Genomic DNA, 19,566 nt, shown 5'->3' with positions numbered 1-19,566 from the left:
CTTGACAAAAACGTCACACTATACTATGCAGTACGTCATACTATACTATGTCTCCAAAATGTAACCCTTTTTGGAGAAAAAAAATTTGGTCCAAAATTAGACAAAAACGACATACTATACTATGTCGTTTTTGATTCTTACAATTTTTTTGAAAAACGTTTTTTTGGTCCAAAACTTGACAAAAAAGTCACACTATACTATGCAGTACGTCATACTATACTATGTCTCCAAAATGTAACCCTTTTTGGAGAAAAAAATTTGGTCCAAAATTAGACAAAAACGACATACTATACTATGTCGTTTTTGATTCTGACAATTTTTTTGAAAAACGTTTTTTTGGTCCAAAACTTGACAAAAACGTCACACTATACAATGCAGTACGTCATACTATACTATGTCTCCAAAATGTAACCCTTTTTGGAGAAAAAAATTTGGTCCAAAATTGGACAAATACGACATACTATACTATGTCGTTTTTGATTCTGACAATTTTTTTGAAAAACGTTTTTTTGGTCCAAAACTTGACAAAAACGTCACACTATACTATGCAGTACGTCATACTATACTATGTCTCCAAAATGTAACCCTTTTTGGAGAAAAAAAATTTGGTCCAAAATTGGACGAAAACGACATACTACACTATGTGGTCCAAAATCTGACAATTTTTTTGAAAAACGTTTTTTTGGTCCAAAACTTGACAAAAACGTCACACTATACAATGCAGTACGTCATACTATACTATGTCTCCAAAATGTAACCCTTTTTGGAGAAAAAAAATTTGTTCCAAAATTGGACAAAAACGACATACTATACTATGTCGTCCAAAATCTGACCAGTTTTTTGAAAAACGTTTTTTTGGTCCAAAACTTGACAAAAACGTCACACTATACAATGCAGTACGTCATGCAATACTATGTCTCCAAAATGTAACCCTTTTTGGAGAAAAAAAATTTGTTCCAAAATTGGACAAAACGACATACTATACTATGTCGTCCAAAATCTGACCAGTTTTTTGAAAACGTTTTTTTGGTCCAAAACTTGACAAAAACGTCAGACTATACTATGCAGTACGTCATACTATACTATGTCTACAAAATGTAACCCTTTTTGGAGAAAAAAAATTTGGTCCAAAATTAGACAAAAACGACATACTATACTATGTCGTTTTTGATTCTGACCAGTTTTTTGAAAAACGTTTTTTTGGTCCAAAACTTGACAAAAACGTCAGACTATACTATGCAGTACGTCATACTATACTATGTCTCCAAAATGTAACCCTTTTTGGAGAAAAAAAATTTGGTCCAAAATTGGACAAAAACGACATACTATACTATGTCGTTTTTGATTCTGACCAGTTTTTTGAAAAACGTTTTTTTGGTCCAAAACTTGACAAAAACGTCACACTATACTATGCAGTACGTCATACTATACTATGTCTCCAAAATGTAACCCTTTTTGGAGAAAAAAAATTTGGTCCAAAATTGGACAAAAACGACATACTATACTATGTCGTCCAAAATCTGACCAGTTTTTTGAAAAACGTTTTTTTGGTCCAAAACTTGACAAAAACGTCACACTATACTATGCAGTACGTCATACTATACTATGTCTCCAAAATGTAACCCTTTTTGGAGAAAAAAAATTTGGTCCAAAATTGGACAAAAACGACATACTATACTATGTCGTTTTTGATTCTGACAATTTTTTGAAAAACGTTTTTTTGGTCCAAAACTTCACAAAAACGTCACACTATACTATGCAGTACGTCATACTATACTATATCTCCAAAATGTGACCATTTTTGGAGAAAAAAATTTGGTCCAAAATTGAACAAAAACGACATACTATACTATGCCGTTTTTGATTCTGACCAGTTTTTTGAAAAAAGTTTTTTTTGGTCCAAAACTTGACAAAAACGTCACACTATACTATGCAGTACGTCATACTATACTATGTCTCCAAAATGTAACCCTTTTTGGAGAAAAAAAATTTGGTCCAAAATTGGACAAAAACGACATACTATACTATGTCGTTTTTGATTCTGACCAGTTTTTTGAAAAACGTTTTTTTGGTCCAAAACTTGACAAAAACGTCAGACTATACTATGCAGTACGTCATACTATACTATGTCTCCAAAATGTAACCCTTTTTGGAGAAAATAAATTTGGTCCAAAATTGGACAAAAACGACATACTATACTATGTCGTTTTTGATTCTGACAATTTTTTTGAAAAACGTTTTTTTGGTCCAAAACTTGACAAAAACGTCACACTATACTATGCAGTACGTCATACTATACTATGTCTCCAAAATGTAACCCTTTTTGGAGAAAAAAACATTTGGTCCAAAATTGGACAAAAACGACATACTATACTATGTCGTTTTTGATTCTGACAATTTTTTTGAAAAACGTTTTTTGGTCCAAAACTTGACAAAAACGTCAGACTATACTATGCAGTACGTCATACTATACTATGTCTCCAAAATGTAACCCTTTTTGGAGAAAAAAATTTGGTCCAAAATTGGACAAAAACGACATACTATAATATGTCGTTTTTGATTCTGACCAGTTTTTTGAAAAACGTTTTTTGGTCCAAAACTTGACAAAAACGTCAGACTATACTATGCAGTACGTCATACTATACTATGTCTCCAAAATGTAACCCTTTTTGGAGAAAAAAAATTTGGTCCAAAATTGGACAAAAACGACATACTATACTATGTCGTTTTTGATTCTGACAATTTTTTTGAAAAACGTTTTTTTGGTCCAAAACTTGACAAAAACGTCACACTATACTATGCAGTACGTCATACTATACTATGTCTCCAAAATGTAACCCTTTTTGGAGAAAAAAAATTTGGTCCAAAATTGGACAAAAACGACATACTATACTATGTCGTTTTTGATTCTGACCAGTTTTTTGAAAAACGTTTTTTTGGTCCAAAACTTGACAAAAACGTCACACTATACTATGCAGTACGTCATACTATACTATGTCTCCAAAATGTAACCCTTTTTGGAGAAAAAAAATTTGGTCCAAAATTGGACAAAAACGACATACTATACTATGTCGTCCAAAATCTGACCAGTTTTTTGAAAAACGTTTTTTTGGTCCAAAACTTGACAAAAACGTCACACTATACTTTGCAGTACGTCATACTATACTATGTCTCCAAAATGTAACCCTTTTTGGAGAAAAAAAATTTGGTCCAAAATTGGACAAAGACGACATACTATACTATGTCGTTTTTGATTCTGACAATTTTTTTGAAAAACGTTTTTTTGGTCCAAAACTTGACAAAAACGTCACACTATACTATGCAGTACGTCATACTATACTATGTCTCCAAAATGTAACCCTTTTTGGAGAAAAAAAATTTGGTCCAAAATTGGACAAAAACGACATACTATACTGTGTCGTTTTTGATTCTGACAATTTTTTTGAAAAACGTTTTTTTTGGTCCAAAACTTGACAAAAACGTCACACTATACAATGCAGTACGTCATACTATACTATGTCTCCAAAATGTAACCCTTTTTGGAGAAAAAAAATTTGGTCCAAAATTGGACAAAAACGACATACTATACTATGTCGTTTTTGATTCTGACAATTTTTTTGAAAAACGTTTTTTGGTCCAAAACTTGACAAAAACGTCACACTATACAATGCAGTACGTCATACTATACTATGTCTCCAAAATGTAACCCTTTTTGGAGAAAAAAAATTTGGTCCAAAATTGGACAAAAACGACATACTCTATGTCGTTTTTGATTCTGACAATTTTTTTGAAAAACGTTTTTTGGTCCAAAACTTGACAAAAACGTCACACTATACTATGCAGTACGTCATACTATACTATGTCTCCAAAATGTAACCCTTTTTGGAGAAAATAAATTTGGTCCAAAATTGGACAAAAACGACATACTATACTATGTCGTTTTTGATTCTGACAATTTTTTTGAAAAACGTTTTTTTGGTCCAAAACTTGACAAAAACGTCACACTATACTATGCAGTACGTCATACTATACTATGTCTCCAAAATGTAACCCTTTTTGGAGAAAAAAAATTTGGTCCAAAATTGGACAAAAACGACATACTATACTATGTCATTTTTGATTCTGACAATTTTTTTGAAAAACGTTTTTTTGGTACAAAACTTGACAAAAACGTCACACTATACTATGTAGTACGTCATACTATACTATATCTCCAAAATGTGACCATTTTTGGAGAAAAAAAATTTGGTCCAAAATTGGACAAAAACGACATACTATACTATGTCGTTTTTGATTCTGACCAGTTTTTTGAAAAACGTTTTTTTGGTCCAAAACTTGACAAAAACGTCACACTATACTATGCAGTACGTCATACTATACTATGTCTCCAAAATGTAACCCTTTTTGGAGAAAAAAACATTTGGTCCAAAATTGGACAAAAACGACATACTATACTATGTCGTCCAAAATCTGACCAGTTTTTTGAAAAACGTTTTTTTGGTCCAAAACTTGACAAAAACGTCACACTATACTATGCAGTACGTCATACTATACTATGTCTCCAAAATGTAACCCTTTTTGGAGAAAAAAAATTTGGTCCAAAATTGGACAAACGTCACACTATACTTTGATATATGACTATATTTTTGATTCTGACAATTTTTTTGAAAAACGTTTTTTTTGGTCCAAAACTTGACAAAAACGTCACACTATACAATGCAGTACGTCATACTATACTATGTCTCCAAAATGTAACCCTTTTTGGAGAAAAAAAATTTGGTCCAAAATTGGACAAAAACGACATACTATACTATGTCGTTTTGATTCTGACAATTTTTTTGAAAAACGTTTTTTGGTCCAAAACTTGACAAAAACGTCACACTATACTATGCAGTACGTCATACTATACTATGTCTCCAAAATGTAACCCTTTTTGGAGAAAAAAAGATTTGGTCCAAAATTAGACAAAAACGACATTCTATACTATGTCGTCCAAAATCTGACCAGTTTTTTGAAAAACGTTTTTTTAGTCCAAAACTTGACAAAAACGTCACACTATACTATGCAGTACGTCATACTATACTATGTCTCCAAAATGTAACCCTTTTTGGAGAAAAAAAATTTGGTCCAAAATTGGACAAAAACGACATACTATACTATGTCGTTTTTGATTCTGACCAGTTTTTTGAAAAACGTTTTTTTGGTCCAAAACTTGACAAAAACTTCAGACTATACTATGCAGTACGTCATACTATACTATGTCTACAAAATGTAACCCTTTTTGGAGAAAAAAAATGTGGTCCAAAATTGGACAAAAACGACATATTATACTATGCCGTTTTTGATTCTGACAATTTTTTTGAAAAACGTTTTTTTGGTCCAAAACTTGACAAAAACTTCAGACTATACTATGCAGTACGTCATACTATACTATGTCTACAAAATGTAACCCTTTTTGGAGAAAAAAAATGTGGTCCAAAATTGGACAAAAACGACATACTATACTATGTCGTCCAAAATCTGACCAGTTTTTTGAAAAACGTTTTTTTGGTCCAAAACTTGACAAAAACGTCACACTATACTATGCAGTACGTCATACTATACCATGTCTCCAAAATGTAACCCTTTTTGGAGAAAAAAAATTTGGTCCAAAATTGGACAAAAACGACATACTATACTATGTCGTTTTTGATTCTGACAATTTTTTTGAAAAACGTTTTTTTGGTCCAAAACTTGACAAAAACGTCACACTATACAATGCAGTACGTCATACTATACTATGTCTCCAAAATGTAACCCTTTTTGGAGAAAAAAAATCTGGTCCAAAATTGGACAAAAACGACATACTATACTATGTCGTCCAAAATATGACCAGTTTTTTGAAAAACGTTTTTTTGGTCCAAAACTTGACAAAAACGTCAGACTATACTATGCAGTACGTCATACTATACTATGTCTACAAAATGTAACCCTTTTTGGAGAAAAAAAATGTGGTCCAAAATTGGACAAAAACGACATACTATATATACTATGTCGTTTTTGATTCTGACAATTTTTTTGAAAAACGTTTTTTTGGTCCAAAACTTGACAAAAACGTCACACTATACTATGCAGTACGTCATACTATACTATATCTCCAAAATGTAACCCTTTTTGGAGAAAAAAAATTTGATCCAAAATTGGACAAAAACGACATACTATACTATGTCGTCCAAAATCTGACCAGTTTTTTGAAAAACGTTTTTTTGGTCCAAAACTTGACAAAAACGTCATACTATACTTTGTAGTACGTCCTACAATACTATGTCGTCCATAATGTGACCATTTTTTGAAAAAAAAATTTGGTCCAAAATTTGACAAAAACGTCATACTATACTATGTCGTCCAAAATCTGACCATTTTTTTGAAAAACGTTTTTTTGTCCAAAACTTGACAAAAACGTCATACTATACTATGTAGTACGTCCTACTTTACTATGTCGTCCATAATGTGACCATTTTTTGAAAAAAAAAATTGGTCCAAAATTTGACAAAAACATCATACTATACCATGTCGTCCAAAATCTGACCATTTTTTTTAAAAACGTTTTTTTGGTCCAAAATTTGACAAAAACGTCATACTATACTATGTCGTCCAAAAATGCTCAAAAACGTCATAGTTTTAAATACTATGACATTTTGACAATTTTTGAGCATTTTGGGACGACATACTATACAATGACGTTTTTGAGCATTTTTGGACAACATACTATACTATGATGTTTTTGACCATATTTGAGCATTTTTGGACGACATACTATACTATGACATTTTTGACCATTTTTGGATGACAGACTATACTATGACGTTTTTGACCATTTTTGGATGACATACTATACTATGACGTTTTGAGCATTTTTGGACGACATTCTATACTATGTTCTTGACCATATTTGAGCATTTTTGGACGACATACTATTCTATGACATTTTTGACCATTTTTGGACGACAGACTATACTATGACGTTTTTGACCATTTTTGGACGACATACTATACTATGATGTTTTTGACCAATTTTGACCATTTTTGGAGGACATACTATCCTATGACGTTTTTGGCCATATTTGGACGACATACTATAGTATGACATTTTGACAATTTTTGAGCATTTTTGGACGACATACTATACAATGACGTTTTTGAGCATTTTTGGACGACATACTAAACTATGATGTTTTTGACCATATTTGAGCATTTTTGGACGACATACTATACTATGACATTTTTTACAATTTTTGGATGACAGACTATACTATGACGTTTTTGACCATTTTTGGACAACATGCTATACTATGACGCTTTTGACCATTTTTGGACGAAATACTATACTATGATGTTTTTGACAATTTTTGGATGACAGACTATACTATGACGTTTTTTTGACCATTTTTGGACGACATGCTATACTATGATGTTTTTGACCAATTTTGACCATTTTTGGAGGACATACTATCATATGACGTTTTTGGCCATTTTTGGACAACATACTATAGTATGACGTTTTTGACCGATATTGATGTACTATGATGTTTTTGACAATTTTTGGATGACATACTATACTATGATGTTTTTGACCATATTTGAGCATTTTTGGACGACATACTATACTATGACATTTTTTACCATTTTTGGATGACAGACTATACTATGACGTTTTTGACCATTTTTGGACAACATGCTATACTATGACGCTTTTGACAATTTTTGGACGAAATACTATACTATGATGTTTTTGACAATTTTTGGATGACAGACTATACTATGACGTTTTTGACCATTTTTGGACGACATGCTATACTATGACGTTTTTGTCCAATTTTGACCATTTTTGGAGGACATACTATCATATGACGTTTTTGGCCATTTTTGGACAACATACTATAGTATGACGCTTTTGACAATTTTTGGACGAAATACTATACTATGATGTTTTTGACCATTTCTGGACAACATGCTATACTATGACGCTTTTGACAATTTTTGGACGAAATACTATACTATGATGTTTTTGACAATTTTTGGATGACAGACTATACTATGACGTTTTTGACCATTTTTGGACGACATGCTATACTATGACGTTTTTGACCGATATTGACCATTTTTGGAAGACATACTACCCTATAAAGTTTTTTGGCCATTTTTGGACGACATACTATAGTATGATGTTTTTGACCAATTTTGACAATTTTTGGAGGACATACTATCCTATGACGTTTTTGACCAATTTTGGACAACATACTATACTATGACGTTTTTGACCATTTTTGGAAGACATACTACCCTATGACGTTTTTTGGCCATTTTTGGACGACATACTACAGTATGACGTTTTTGACCAATTTTGGACAACATACTATATACTATGATGTTTTTGACCAATTTTGACCATTTTTGGAGGACATACTATACTATGACGTTTTGAGCATTTTTGGACGACATACTATACTATGTTTTTGACCATATTTGAGCATTTTTGGACGACATACTATTCTATGACATTTTTGACCATTTTTGGACGACAGACTATACTATGACGTTTTTGACCATTTTTGGACGACATACTATACTATGATGTTTTTGACCAATTTTGACCATTTTTGGAGGACATACTATCCTATGACGTTTTTGGCCATTTTTGGACGACATACTATAGTATGACATTTTTGACATTTTTTGAGCATTTTTGGACGACATACTATACAATGACGTTTTTGAGCATTTTTGGACGACATACTATCCTATGACGTTTTTGGCCATTTTTGGACGACATACTATAGTATGACGTTTTTGAGCATTTTTGGACGACATACTATACTATGATGTTTTTTGAGCATATTTGAGCATTTTTGGACGACATACTATAGTATGACATTTTTGACATTCTTTGAGCATTTTTGGACGACATACTATACAATGACGTTTTTGAGCATTTTTGGACGACATACTATACTATGATGTTTTTGACCATATTTGAGCATTTTTGGACGACATACTATACTATGACATTTTTGACCATTTTTGGAAGACATACTACCCTATGATGTTTTTTGGCCATTTTTGGACGACATACTATAGTATGACGTTTTTGACCAATTTTGGACAACATACTATACTATGATGTTTTTGACCAATTTTGACCATTTTTGGAGGACATACTATCCTATGACGTTTTTGACCAATTTTGGACGACATACTATACTATGATGTTTTTGACCATTTTTGGACGACTATGACGTTTTTGACAATTTTTGGACGACATACTATAGAGTATAGTATGTCATCCAAACAACCCAAAACCGTCATAGATTTGTATGTCATCAAAAATCACCATCAAACTCTGTGCAACCTTATTCGGCACAATGCAAATATGCCACTGGCGTGGCTGACAGTCACAACATCTCGCTACACTAATGCTAATCAAAAATGAAAACAATTGCTTTGTGCCTAATAAGGTTGCACAGTGTTTCTATTGTGTTAGCCCTACGCTAATGCTAATCGTAGCCTTCAAGCTTACCTTTGGAAACAGGTTTGCCAAGGTAGTCACAAAGTAGCAGCAGCTACAGCTTGCGAGTCGTGCGCATCTCTGACAGAGCAGTGTTGCCAACATGGCGACTTTGTCGCTAAATCTGCCGACTTTTTGTGGTGTTTGGAGACTCTCACATGAAAGCACTTATCACTCTGCGGTTACTGTGCTCAACAAGCAGCGTGTTTCCGGGAACACCTCCCAAAGCACAGTAACCTCTTTTAATAAGTGCTGTGAGAGATGCAAGAAAGGTAATCATAGTATGGAAGTATGTCTTCCAAAATCACCCAACAGCGTCAACGTTTTGTTTGTCATCAATCATCATCCAAAATGCAAAACGTGCTCAAAAGTGAGCACAAAATGGAGGGGTATGGTGGTGGTAGGGCGGAAGGGGTGACAATTTCGAGACTATATACTATATGAACATACACATATTACAAGTTAGTGTCCATCCATCAGTCAAACAAAAATAGCTTATTTGCAATTACCTCAACACCAGCTCACCATTGAAAAAAAAAAGGACTTCCACGGGAGAATGTGATCAAAGGTCTGAATCAACGTGTGGTGCGATATAACACAGTGCAATTCTTTAAATGGCACCCTTTGTCCTTTTAACCCTAATCTGTGACTGACTCTGAGAGACGGGATGTTTGTGGAGGTGTTGTGATCCTCCCTCACAGTGGCCTCGGTTTGTCTATCACATCTGCTCTTGAGAGTGTGCCTAAGAAAACACAAGGCAGGAATGTTGCACCGAGGTACGAGTCTTTTGAATTCACTCAACGTTATAACTGCATGCTGCGATTCAATAAATCAGCACAAATAAATTAAAAAGAGCACAAAGAAAATGGCACAGTGACAGCACATAAAAATATAAAAAATAATTTAGTTAAATACCACTGTTATCAAAAAGGGGGCCTGTGTTTATGGAGATTTTTCATACTGGTTTTCTTGACTACAGAGTCACTGTTTGTCCAACAGACTGTTAAAGACGCTAAAGGATGTAAAGTCAGCGGGAGTCCTGAGGGAGAGGCCTGCTGCCTTTTCTTTAACTGTAACATCATTTTGATAAGGGGAACTAATTCAACTCATCACCCAAGGAAGTAGACACGACTGATCACATCTGTGGGTGTAAAATAAAAGATCTACTTTTTATCATTTATCCATCACACTAGACTCAGAGACACACACACACACACACACACACACACACACTTGCTGTGTCAGCTACAGGGCACACTCAAGGTCACCCCGAAATCTGATCTGCATCCCCCTCACATTCCACAGGCTGCTCCTCAACCTAGACACACACATGCACGTACTCACACACGCAAACACACACACACACACACACTCATAGAGAGAGAGATACGGTATACATACATGTATCTTTGTGAATATGATCAGTGGACCAGCAGCAAAAGAAGAAAAAAAAAAAACACTTGTTACAAACAATGTGTACTTTGTCCTCTGGTTTGCCAGGTGAGGCCAACCTGGAAGTAGGAAAATACTGAATAGCCACCAGGAGGTGTTAATAGTCTGAGTCACTATTAACAGTGTTTTTCTTCAACAGAACATTTTGAAAAATATGTACACTACTGTTCAAAAGTTTGGGGTCACCTATACAATTGTTGTTGTGTTTTCCATTAAAAGTCATACTTGTATTCATCAAAAGAATCTCAACGGTTCAGAACGGGAGTTCAGATTCTCATGGGTGGCGTCATGGTTATAACATGAGTCAATGAATGTGTATGTGTTGTCTCCATGAAAAATAACATAATAAATAAATAAATTGTGACAACCTTCTTTTAATCCTACCATTTCTTCTCATATATTCATTAATATTATTTTTCATAACCTGGATTTCTTCATTGCAGCAGACACAGAGACCTTAGTCATGTCACTCTTACCAGAAACTGGAGTTGTGCTTGACTGGAGAGCTGCAGGGGATCGATAAAAATACCGTTATAATAATGGCTTTTATTTCTCCATCAGGAGTTAACTCGGAATCGATGCAAGATAGAATTACTGATGTTGCCGGTGATGAGATTAGAGAGAAATGTTAACAGGGGAATTTAATTTCGATGAATCTGCAAAAAGGAACGGGAGATCTCACACCAGTGTATCTGTGAGCCGAGTACCTCACACACACTGAGTAAGAAAGGGAGACAAGTTTCTCCAGGTGGCCGTGATAAATCACCGACTCAAAGGAGACATCTTCCTCAGAGTCTCCAGCATGCACTCTGACCCTGAAGGGGTCACTGCCAACCTGCGAAGGGGGTCATACTTCCTCCTCCACCCCTACAACCCCACTCTCCACCCTCTTAACCCCCAACATGCTTCAAAAGCCTCTGCCACACGGCCCACTCACACATGTGCACGCCCGGTCCGTGTGCAAACCCAAGAATGCGTCTGAAGGAGCACATTCCTCACTCACTCCTCCAGCTCCGCTGCGCTCACTGACACCAGGTCATCTGTTTCAAGCGTTACAGCAACCTGTTCTGCGTTTTCCAGTGCCGTGACCACGTCGAGAACGGAGGGTACGGTCACTTTTGAGGCTCCTGCAGCGATAACGCCGCACCAAATTTATGACGGGAGAGACCTGCTGAGCCAACTGTCAGACTGGCTGCACAAAGGAAACGTTGCAGATGGGTGAGAATACAGCGGAGAGCTGCTATATCCACAACAGAATACTGAAAAACAGCATACTCTCGCAAAGACACTAAAAGGAATGGACACAGTCTTGTCACTGTTTGCAAAAATGCTCAGTTTGAATGGGAAAATAAGGTCAACAAACATGAGTTGTTAAAAGTCTCAATCCTTAGTTTTGGGACGTGTGATGTCAATTTTGGGAAATTCCTTTTCCATATTTATCCCATCGTCTACTAGAAACCTTCCTAGAATTAGCATAACCCAGCCATTTGACCTGGTGGGGACTCAAACTGGCAACCTTTCTATTACAAGCCAAGTTTCCACTCACTTGGACATGTGGCCACATACAGTATGTGTGGTAACCAGAGTGATTGTCAGCTGATTTTGTCTGCCTTGAACGCCTCTGAACTTGGTGTTGCAAAATAGGAGCATGGCAAAAATTTGTGACTGTGGAGACTTCAAAACAGGAGTTCAGATTCTTATCTTATCTTATGGACAGTTGCCACTTGGCTCTACATCAATAAATCACAAGACCAGAGATGAACAGACAAAGCATACTGTGTTTGAATGATGTGAAAGGTTAACATTGACACATTAATGCCATATGAAAACATGCGATATGCACTGAGAAGCTCATTATATTATGCTGACCTCTCCACATTACAGTCATGCAGAGTCGGACGATTGTCTGTTTCAGATAAGAGCGCATTAACTCACGCACACAGACTGATAGACACGTACCGCAGGTGTAGAAGTTGGAATGCAATAAATCAAGAGCGTATTGATCGCGCGCAGGTGCTTGATTTTCATTCCAACAAATATCTGCATCTCAAGCCCAAATTCTCATATTTCTTTCTTTGAAGAAAGAAGTTTTAAATAAAAAAGAAAATCATCTATCCGCGATGCCCATGAAAAAGTGTCTCTTCTGCTCGTCTATTTATCCATGTGGTCTGGATTTACTGGAACAAAGCCACAGGACTCAGTAATGCTTGGCTCCATTACAGACATACTGATAGAGCCACCACAATCTGTCACTTATACCCCGCATTATAACTTTGGCATAAACACTGAATGTACATTCAGAGCTTCTGTTCTTAGTCAAGGTTATGCAAGGTCCCCGCGTAGCGTCCATAAATATGCGGTTATAATTGTATGCTTAACTCTAAACTCGCACTTGACCCAAGGCTTGAATTTGACATTTATTCACTTTTCTCGTAAGGGCTAGACGAGCAGATCGATACCACTCTCGCATACAGTGATAATGAGCGGCTGGCTGACGTCCACAACAGAAAAACAACAAATTCAACCTTCCGCCATCACCATCACAGCAAGTGCTGGAGGGAAGATTGAAGGCAAAAGCAGAATAGCTGTATGTGCACTCATATAGCATCGTATATAATACATATCGTAACGCCTGGTGAATATGTTTGGGTTAAGAATTAGAGCTTATTTGCACTCAAGTAGCCTCTTTATTTCTCCCTCTGGTCTCACTACAAAAAAAAAAAGAGCCCACATCCACTCACATGAACAACAATTACACTTGAGCCTATGCTCTCATGCACGCGGCCACTGGAGCAGCAACATCTGCCTGGGGATCAAATTCTGTGTTGGGGAACCATATCCACATCCTGACAGGAAGCGGAGAGCAAAGAAGGCTGAAGGAGCCTGGTCCTGTTGAGGACCAACTGCTGTTGTTTTGTACCGCCTGACTGCTACACCAGACTCTGCCTTTCCTCCTCCACACCCAAAAAGAGAGTCAAGTATCTGTGTATTCTTTCAAACTGTGAATGTGTTGTACACCTAAATAAATAATAGAACTCAAAGTGACATTTTATGGTTAGTCTTTAAAATACCAACAATCTGAAACTCATCTCCATTAATCGACAAATAAACAATGAAATGACACACGTTTCAATTTAAATTTTGAGTCTGTGTCTGTCTGTCAAGTGGAGCTGCTGATGAAGACAAAACTAATTCTCCTTCACATACGTGAAGTTCTGCTCTGAATGAAAACACCATGTACTACACATGGAAGATGGCTTCTCTGAGAGTTATGTTTGTCCACAAGGACATCGGGTGATTTCCACAGAGTAAAGGGAAGTCTCCTCAACTATCCAGAAGATAGAACATCTCTGTTGAGCCTGTTTGAAGTGAATATGAGTAATGAGCTGCTGTGTATGACTGCAGCAGCTATGGTAGAGACACATGTGGTGTTCAGGGTCACTCAGCAGTTTTTTTTTGTTGTTTTTTTTACAAACACAAGACAATGAAACCAGAGGGAGGATGACATTTGACACAGAAATGAAAAACAAGCAATATACAATTCAAAGATGATCATCGTGTAGGATTTAGCTCCTAGTATTTTGAATTCTTAGTATTTCCACTCCATTCCCACTGGCTGTGGTTAATCTGTTCTCTGTGAACCCCAGCAGCCTATAGAAACAGGTGGCAAATTGACCATGCTACTTAGATTTATGGGCAACCTCCCACATGTTTTACTCATTTAGAGTGACCTCTAAAAGATCAGATCACACAGACGCAGAAAAAGCAACTGGTCGCTGAATTATTAGAGTGAAACTGAGAAAGTCCAACAATTCAGAAATACCATCTTTCCAAGAGGGCTCACATCTTTATTTCACTTATTTTTCAGTCTGCACTGACAGGAATATACTTCTTCCCCTTGTCCAAACGTTGAAAGAATGAAGAATGACACTCTTTAGCAATTATTCCGTCAGAGTTTTCACTTCACTCCACCGTCCACACCACTTATACCCGTGTGGTTAGTGGCCCACAGAGCCACTGCACTCATACTGGATGAGAAATTAAACACTTAGTCTAGTGTGCACAGACAAGTGTAAAAGGGGAAATATACTCTGAAGTCGCATTCATCAGCAGCCGAGGTATTTCGTGACCAACTGTGAAAGTTACAGCTCGCACTGAACCACTCATTCAGGAAAGGATTTTACAGCTGGTCTTTATTTTTCACACGATTTGAGCAAAGAATTTCTTTGTACTCGGATTAAAATCAAAACCGATTTGTGTTTCAGTGTGAAGCTAATTATTTTAACCAGGATTTTTCATAATCACATCATCTCTTTTACTTATGGTCTTCAATTGGAGGTGACAGGCTTCTTTTTTTTTAATGTATAAGGGGATAAAAACATACCATGACTTCAATATACTAATAAAACAATACCAAGAAGCCATGGCAGCAATAGTGAAGCATAAATAGATTGCTAAATTAAAGGACCAACACACCATTAATCATATACGGTAAATCCAGTTACAGTTACAAGTCTTACGCTGAAAGTTTCCAGGCCGTCTATTGATAGTAATATTTATAAAGACACCACCGGGCATGTGCATGAGTGTGTGAACGCAAAATAATGCTGGGGTTTTACCAGCTTGACAGCAAACTCTCCTCCTTATAAAGCGCTTGACGTCTGAGTATTGAGTCAACTGTTCAGATAAACCATCAAGCGTCGGGCTGTAGTGACTGAATATTTTTATTATGAAATCATTTGTCAGTGGGAAAACGCCTGAATTCACATGTTTTCAGCTGCAGATTTTTGCTGATCAACAAATGTCCATCACAGAATCTGAAAAACTCGCCTTGAAGAAGCTGTTAGAAACTTAACGACCGACTCTCTGTGATGAGAAACAGAACAAAATGCACCGCAGTGTCATCTCCTCGAAGCCGGGAGCTCGTCAAAACCCTCCCCGCTTGTCACAACCTTTGCGGGGCACTGTGACACCGTTGGCATTCATTGTAAAAGACAACTGGCTGTCCATCTTCAAACAATTCAAAACATGAACAGAGGCATGGGGGGGAGAGGAGGAGGAGGAGGAGGAGGAGGACGGGAACAGGGCAGATAAATACACACCCGTTCTCATGGTACCCCCCCCCCCCCCCCTCCTGTGGAGATGATGATAGCGTTTGCTCATCATAAATACCATAGAGCAAAAAATAGACAGATAACCTCACAGCTACCAGGATCAACCTATCACCTCAAAATACCTCACCGAAAAAAAACAAAAAACTTTCAATAACCTCACAATATGCATGATGTTTTAACATGTAATTACAGGACTAAAATAAAAACAATCACAAGGAGGCCTCAGGCATCGAAAACACACAATGTCGGGGCTCGGTACTCACCATCAGACCCGAGTCTCAGCGATGCCAGTATGGTCACCAGGAGAAGCGCCCGCCAGGCCCACTCCTGAGGCGACCGCAGCGCCACCATCACGACCCGCCTCTGTCCAGTCCCTGAGGTGCAGCCACAACGAACAGGGTCGTGCAAGAGTGGCAAAGGTGTGAGAGCGAGAAGAGTGTGCGTTCGTTTTTTGTTTTTTTTTATATATATCCGTCTGTGAACGATCGCCAGTAGCTCTCCTAACCGTACAAGTGTCTCTCTGTGAGTGACTGCCTCTCTGCACTCTCAGGAACTTCACACAGCTCACAGCCGCCCCGCAGCCTCCAACTCTACTCCACACTGACAGCCTGGGAGAGACAGAGGAGGGGGGGGGGGAGAAAAGAGAGGGGGGAGGAGGTTGTTACTTAGTTGCTCTCTCAGTGTGTTATTTGTCCAACCCTTTCTATGATCGGTTCACTAAAGAGGGAACAGCTGAGTATATCTGAATATCCTCACTCTGCCTCTCTCTCTCTCACACACATACACACATTTCAGATTCTCACATCACTCAGAAAGGAGAGCAGAATAGAAACAGCACAAAAGGGGGTGAACCAGGGCCATGGATGTGAGCAGGGGGGGGGTTGAATGAGGTGCGAAGGCAGCATGAACTGTTAGCACAGGCACACAAACACAACGGTAACGACAGCGACATCTGAAGAGAATGAACTCACAGAGGACGTGTGTAAAAAAAACCCCATTTGGTATCAAATCCTTCAAGCAAAACAAAACACTGAACAAAATGTGTGTCAGTGGAGTGTTTTGTATGTTTCCAACAGAGCTCAGTATTGGTGTGAAAAGCTGTGCACAAGAAACGTTTATACTATACTATTAGACATACATTAGAGGTTTTTGAATTAAAATACACTACCGTTCAAAGGTTTGAGGTCACCTATACAATATACAATGCTTTGTTTTCTATTAAAAGTCACACTTTTATTCATCAAAAGAGTTGCAAAGTGAATAGAAAATATAGTCAAGACATTGACAAGATTAGAAATAATGATTTTTATTCAAAATAATAATTTTCCCCTTTGGTCAAAGAACCAGCAAAACTGTTTTCAGTTGTGCGGGGTTTTTCTAATCGTCCAAAAGCCTTCTAACACGATTAGCAAACACAATATACCATTAGAACACTGGAAATGTATGTAACCCTATGTACATATTCCATTAAAAACCAGACGTTTGCAGCTAGAATAGTCGTTTACCACATTAACAATATATAGAGTGTATTTCTGATTCATTTAATGTTATATTCATTGAAAAAAAAGTCATTTTCCTTCATTTCTAAGTGACCCCAAACTTTTGAACGACAGTGTATTTTAGCATTGCCTTGTGCAGCTATCTGTTTTTGCTACATGGAGCATATGGTTTATAAAGCCTTTAGGTGCTCGTCTACATTTGCATAGAGAGTCTGCACCTACTGTCTAAGTGCTTTTCCTTCAAAAATAATTTCCAAGTGACCCCAAACTTTTGAACAGTAGTGTACATCTATCACCTCTTTTTAGCCAAACATAATAAAAGGTACTACATTTTCAAGGTATGACAGTAACATCTCCACATTTAAGGGATACATTCGCCATGGGATTCATTAAAAGGCTAAACTTAAGCCGAAAAACTAACAAACTACAAAAAAGACCCATCATCTGCCCCAGCGTCCAGAAAAAACAAACTAAAGGGAAACAAAAAAAAACAACCACACTTTCTGTAAAATGTCAGCCCAGTCCTGAAGTAATGTCTGTGAAACTACAGCTGCAGACACAGGTGTGGTGTGAAAGGCAAACGCTGGACATTAATCTGAAACCAAAAGTCTGGTATTAGACCTCAGACACAGGCTGAATCTTAGTCAGTTCCTTGTGTGAGCCTTTGTGTGTGTGTGTGTGTGTGTGTGTGTGTGTGTGTGTGTGTGTGCGTGTGTGTGCGAGTGTGTGTGTGTGCGAGAGAGAGAGAGAGTGGTGTAAACACAACAGGGATCAGGCCATCACACATCAGGTGATTAGAGGTGATTAGAGCTCACACCTCCAGGCACCACCACAATTTAACAACTTCACACTCCAAATCCAACACGCAGACACATATGTGAACATGCAGAAAAAAAAACACAATAGGGACACATTCCAGTGGTGAAAGATTTTACATGGGTTACAAGTTAAGAGGATTAACCCAGATATTAGGCAGATTACATCAAGTCCACTACAGCAACCTACACAGTCATAAACATCTCGGAGATGCAAAAGAGAGGACAAAGTCTCTGGTGTTAAAGCAATGATGGAGGAGGGTAAAACAACAACAAGCCAAATGGGCTTCTCCACCCAACACCTGTCTGCTTTAAAAAAAAAAAAAAATCTGACTGGGTGGGAACAGCAGCTCCCAGAAGCCACTACATCCCTACAGTGCTCCACTAGCCCTATAGCTGTCACTCCCCATTTGTGCAGCGCTGTGTATTACATGTGATAAGTCAGCCTATTCTGGAGCACGAGTGCATGGGGAGCAATGTGAATGGGTCAGTGCACCTCACACACCCTTCTGTGCTCCATCAAATACCCAGCAGGGAACCTCCCAGACAGCCTACTCAGCCCACAGGGATGGGGGGGGGGGTGTCCAGGCAAGTGAGGAGCTCTGTAGGTGGGGGTCATGAAAAGGGGTTGAAAGTGGATGGAAGACTTGCTTTCAGTGAAATTAACTCTTAACTTCCCCTTGTGATTTCTGTACCCCTCCCTCGCTAAGTTCGAATTTTAAAGGGCAGAGCCCATCTATCATCTCAGACGTAAACAGGATGATTAATACCGCCGCAGAAATCTGACTGTCAGCACCTCCATCATTCTGAGAAACTACGCTGTTTGTTGAAACCAGAATGAGAAATAGCCACACAGGCTCTTTTCACTGCAGGCGTTCTGACTATAGTCCCTGAGTTAGCAATGGCTCCACTCCATAAAAAGCTGGATTCATGCTTCCAGCATCTGGAAATCTAAAGAGGTCCATGTGACATAAATATCATCACCACGCGCCCATGTCTGCGACAGTAGGCGCAGACTCTCTATGCAAATGTAGACGAGCACCTTAAGACTTTACAAACCATATGCTCCATGTAGCAAAAACAGACAGCTGAAAACAGTTTTGCTGGTTCTTTGAAGAAAGCAAAGTTATTATTTTGAATAG

The 19,566-nt window shown here is 37.5% G+C and overlaps 1 protein-coding gene across 1 annotated transcript in view; it reads right to left on the bottom strand.

Moving 5' to 3' along the window:
- The window catches only part of bmpr1bb (bone morphogenetic protein receptor, type IBb), a gene marked incomplete at its 3' end in the record, with an annotated part of 78,030 nt that overhangs the window by 30,786 nt on the left and 27,678 nt on the right, over nucleotides 1-19,566 (bottom strand). The window contains exon 2 of the mRNA XM_083902157.1: nucleotides 16,374-16,718. Within this exon, the coding sequence (XP_083758283.1) occupies nucleotides 16,374-16,461 (88 nt within the window). The 5' untranslated portion in view covers nucleotides 16,462-16,718. The remainder of the gene's footprint in view (nucleotides 1-16,373; nucleotides 16,719-19,566) is intronic.

This window comes from Microchirus variegatus, assembly GCF_963457635.1.
Source record: "Microchirus variegatus genome assembly, chromosome: 16".
Lineage (NCBI taxonomy): Eukaryota > Metazoa > Chordata > Actinopteri > Pleuronectiformes > Soleidae > Microchirus > Microchirus variegatus.
Note: the sequence above shows the minus strand (reverse complement) of the source record. Positions and strands in the feature narration are given on the sequence as shown.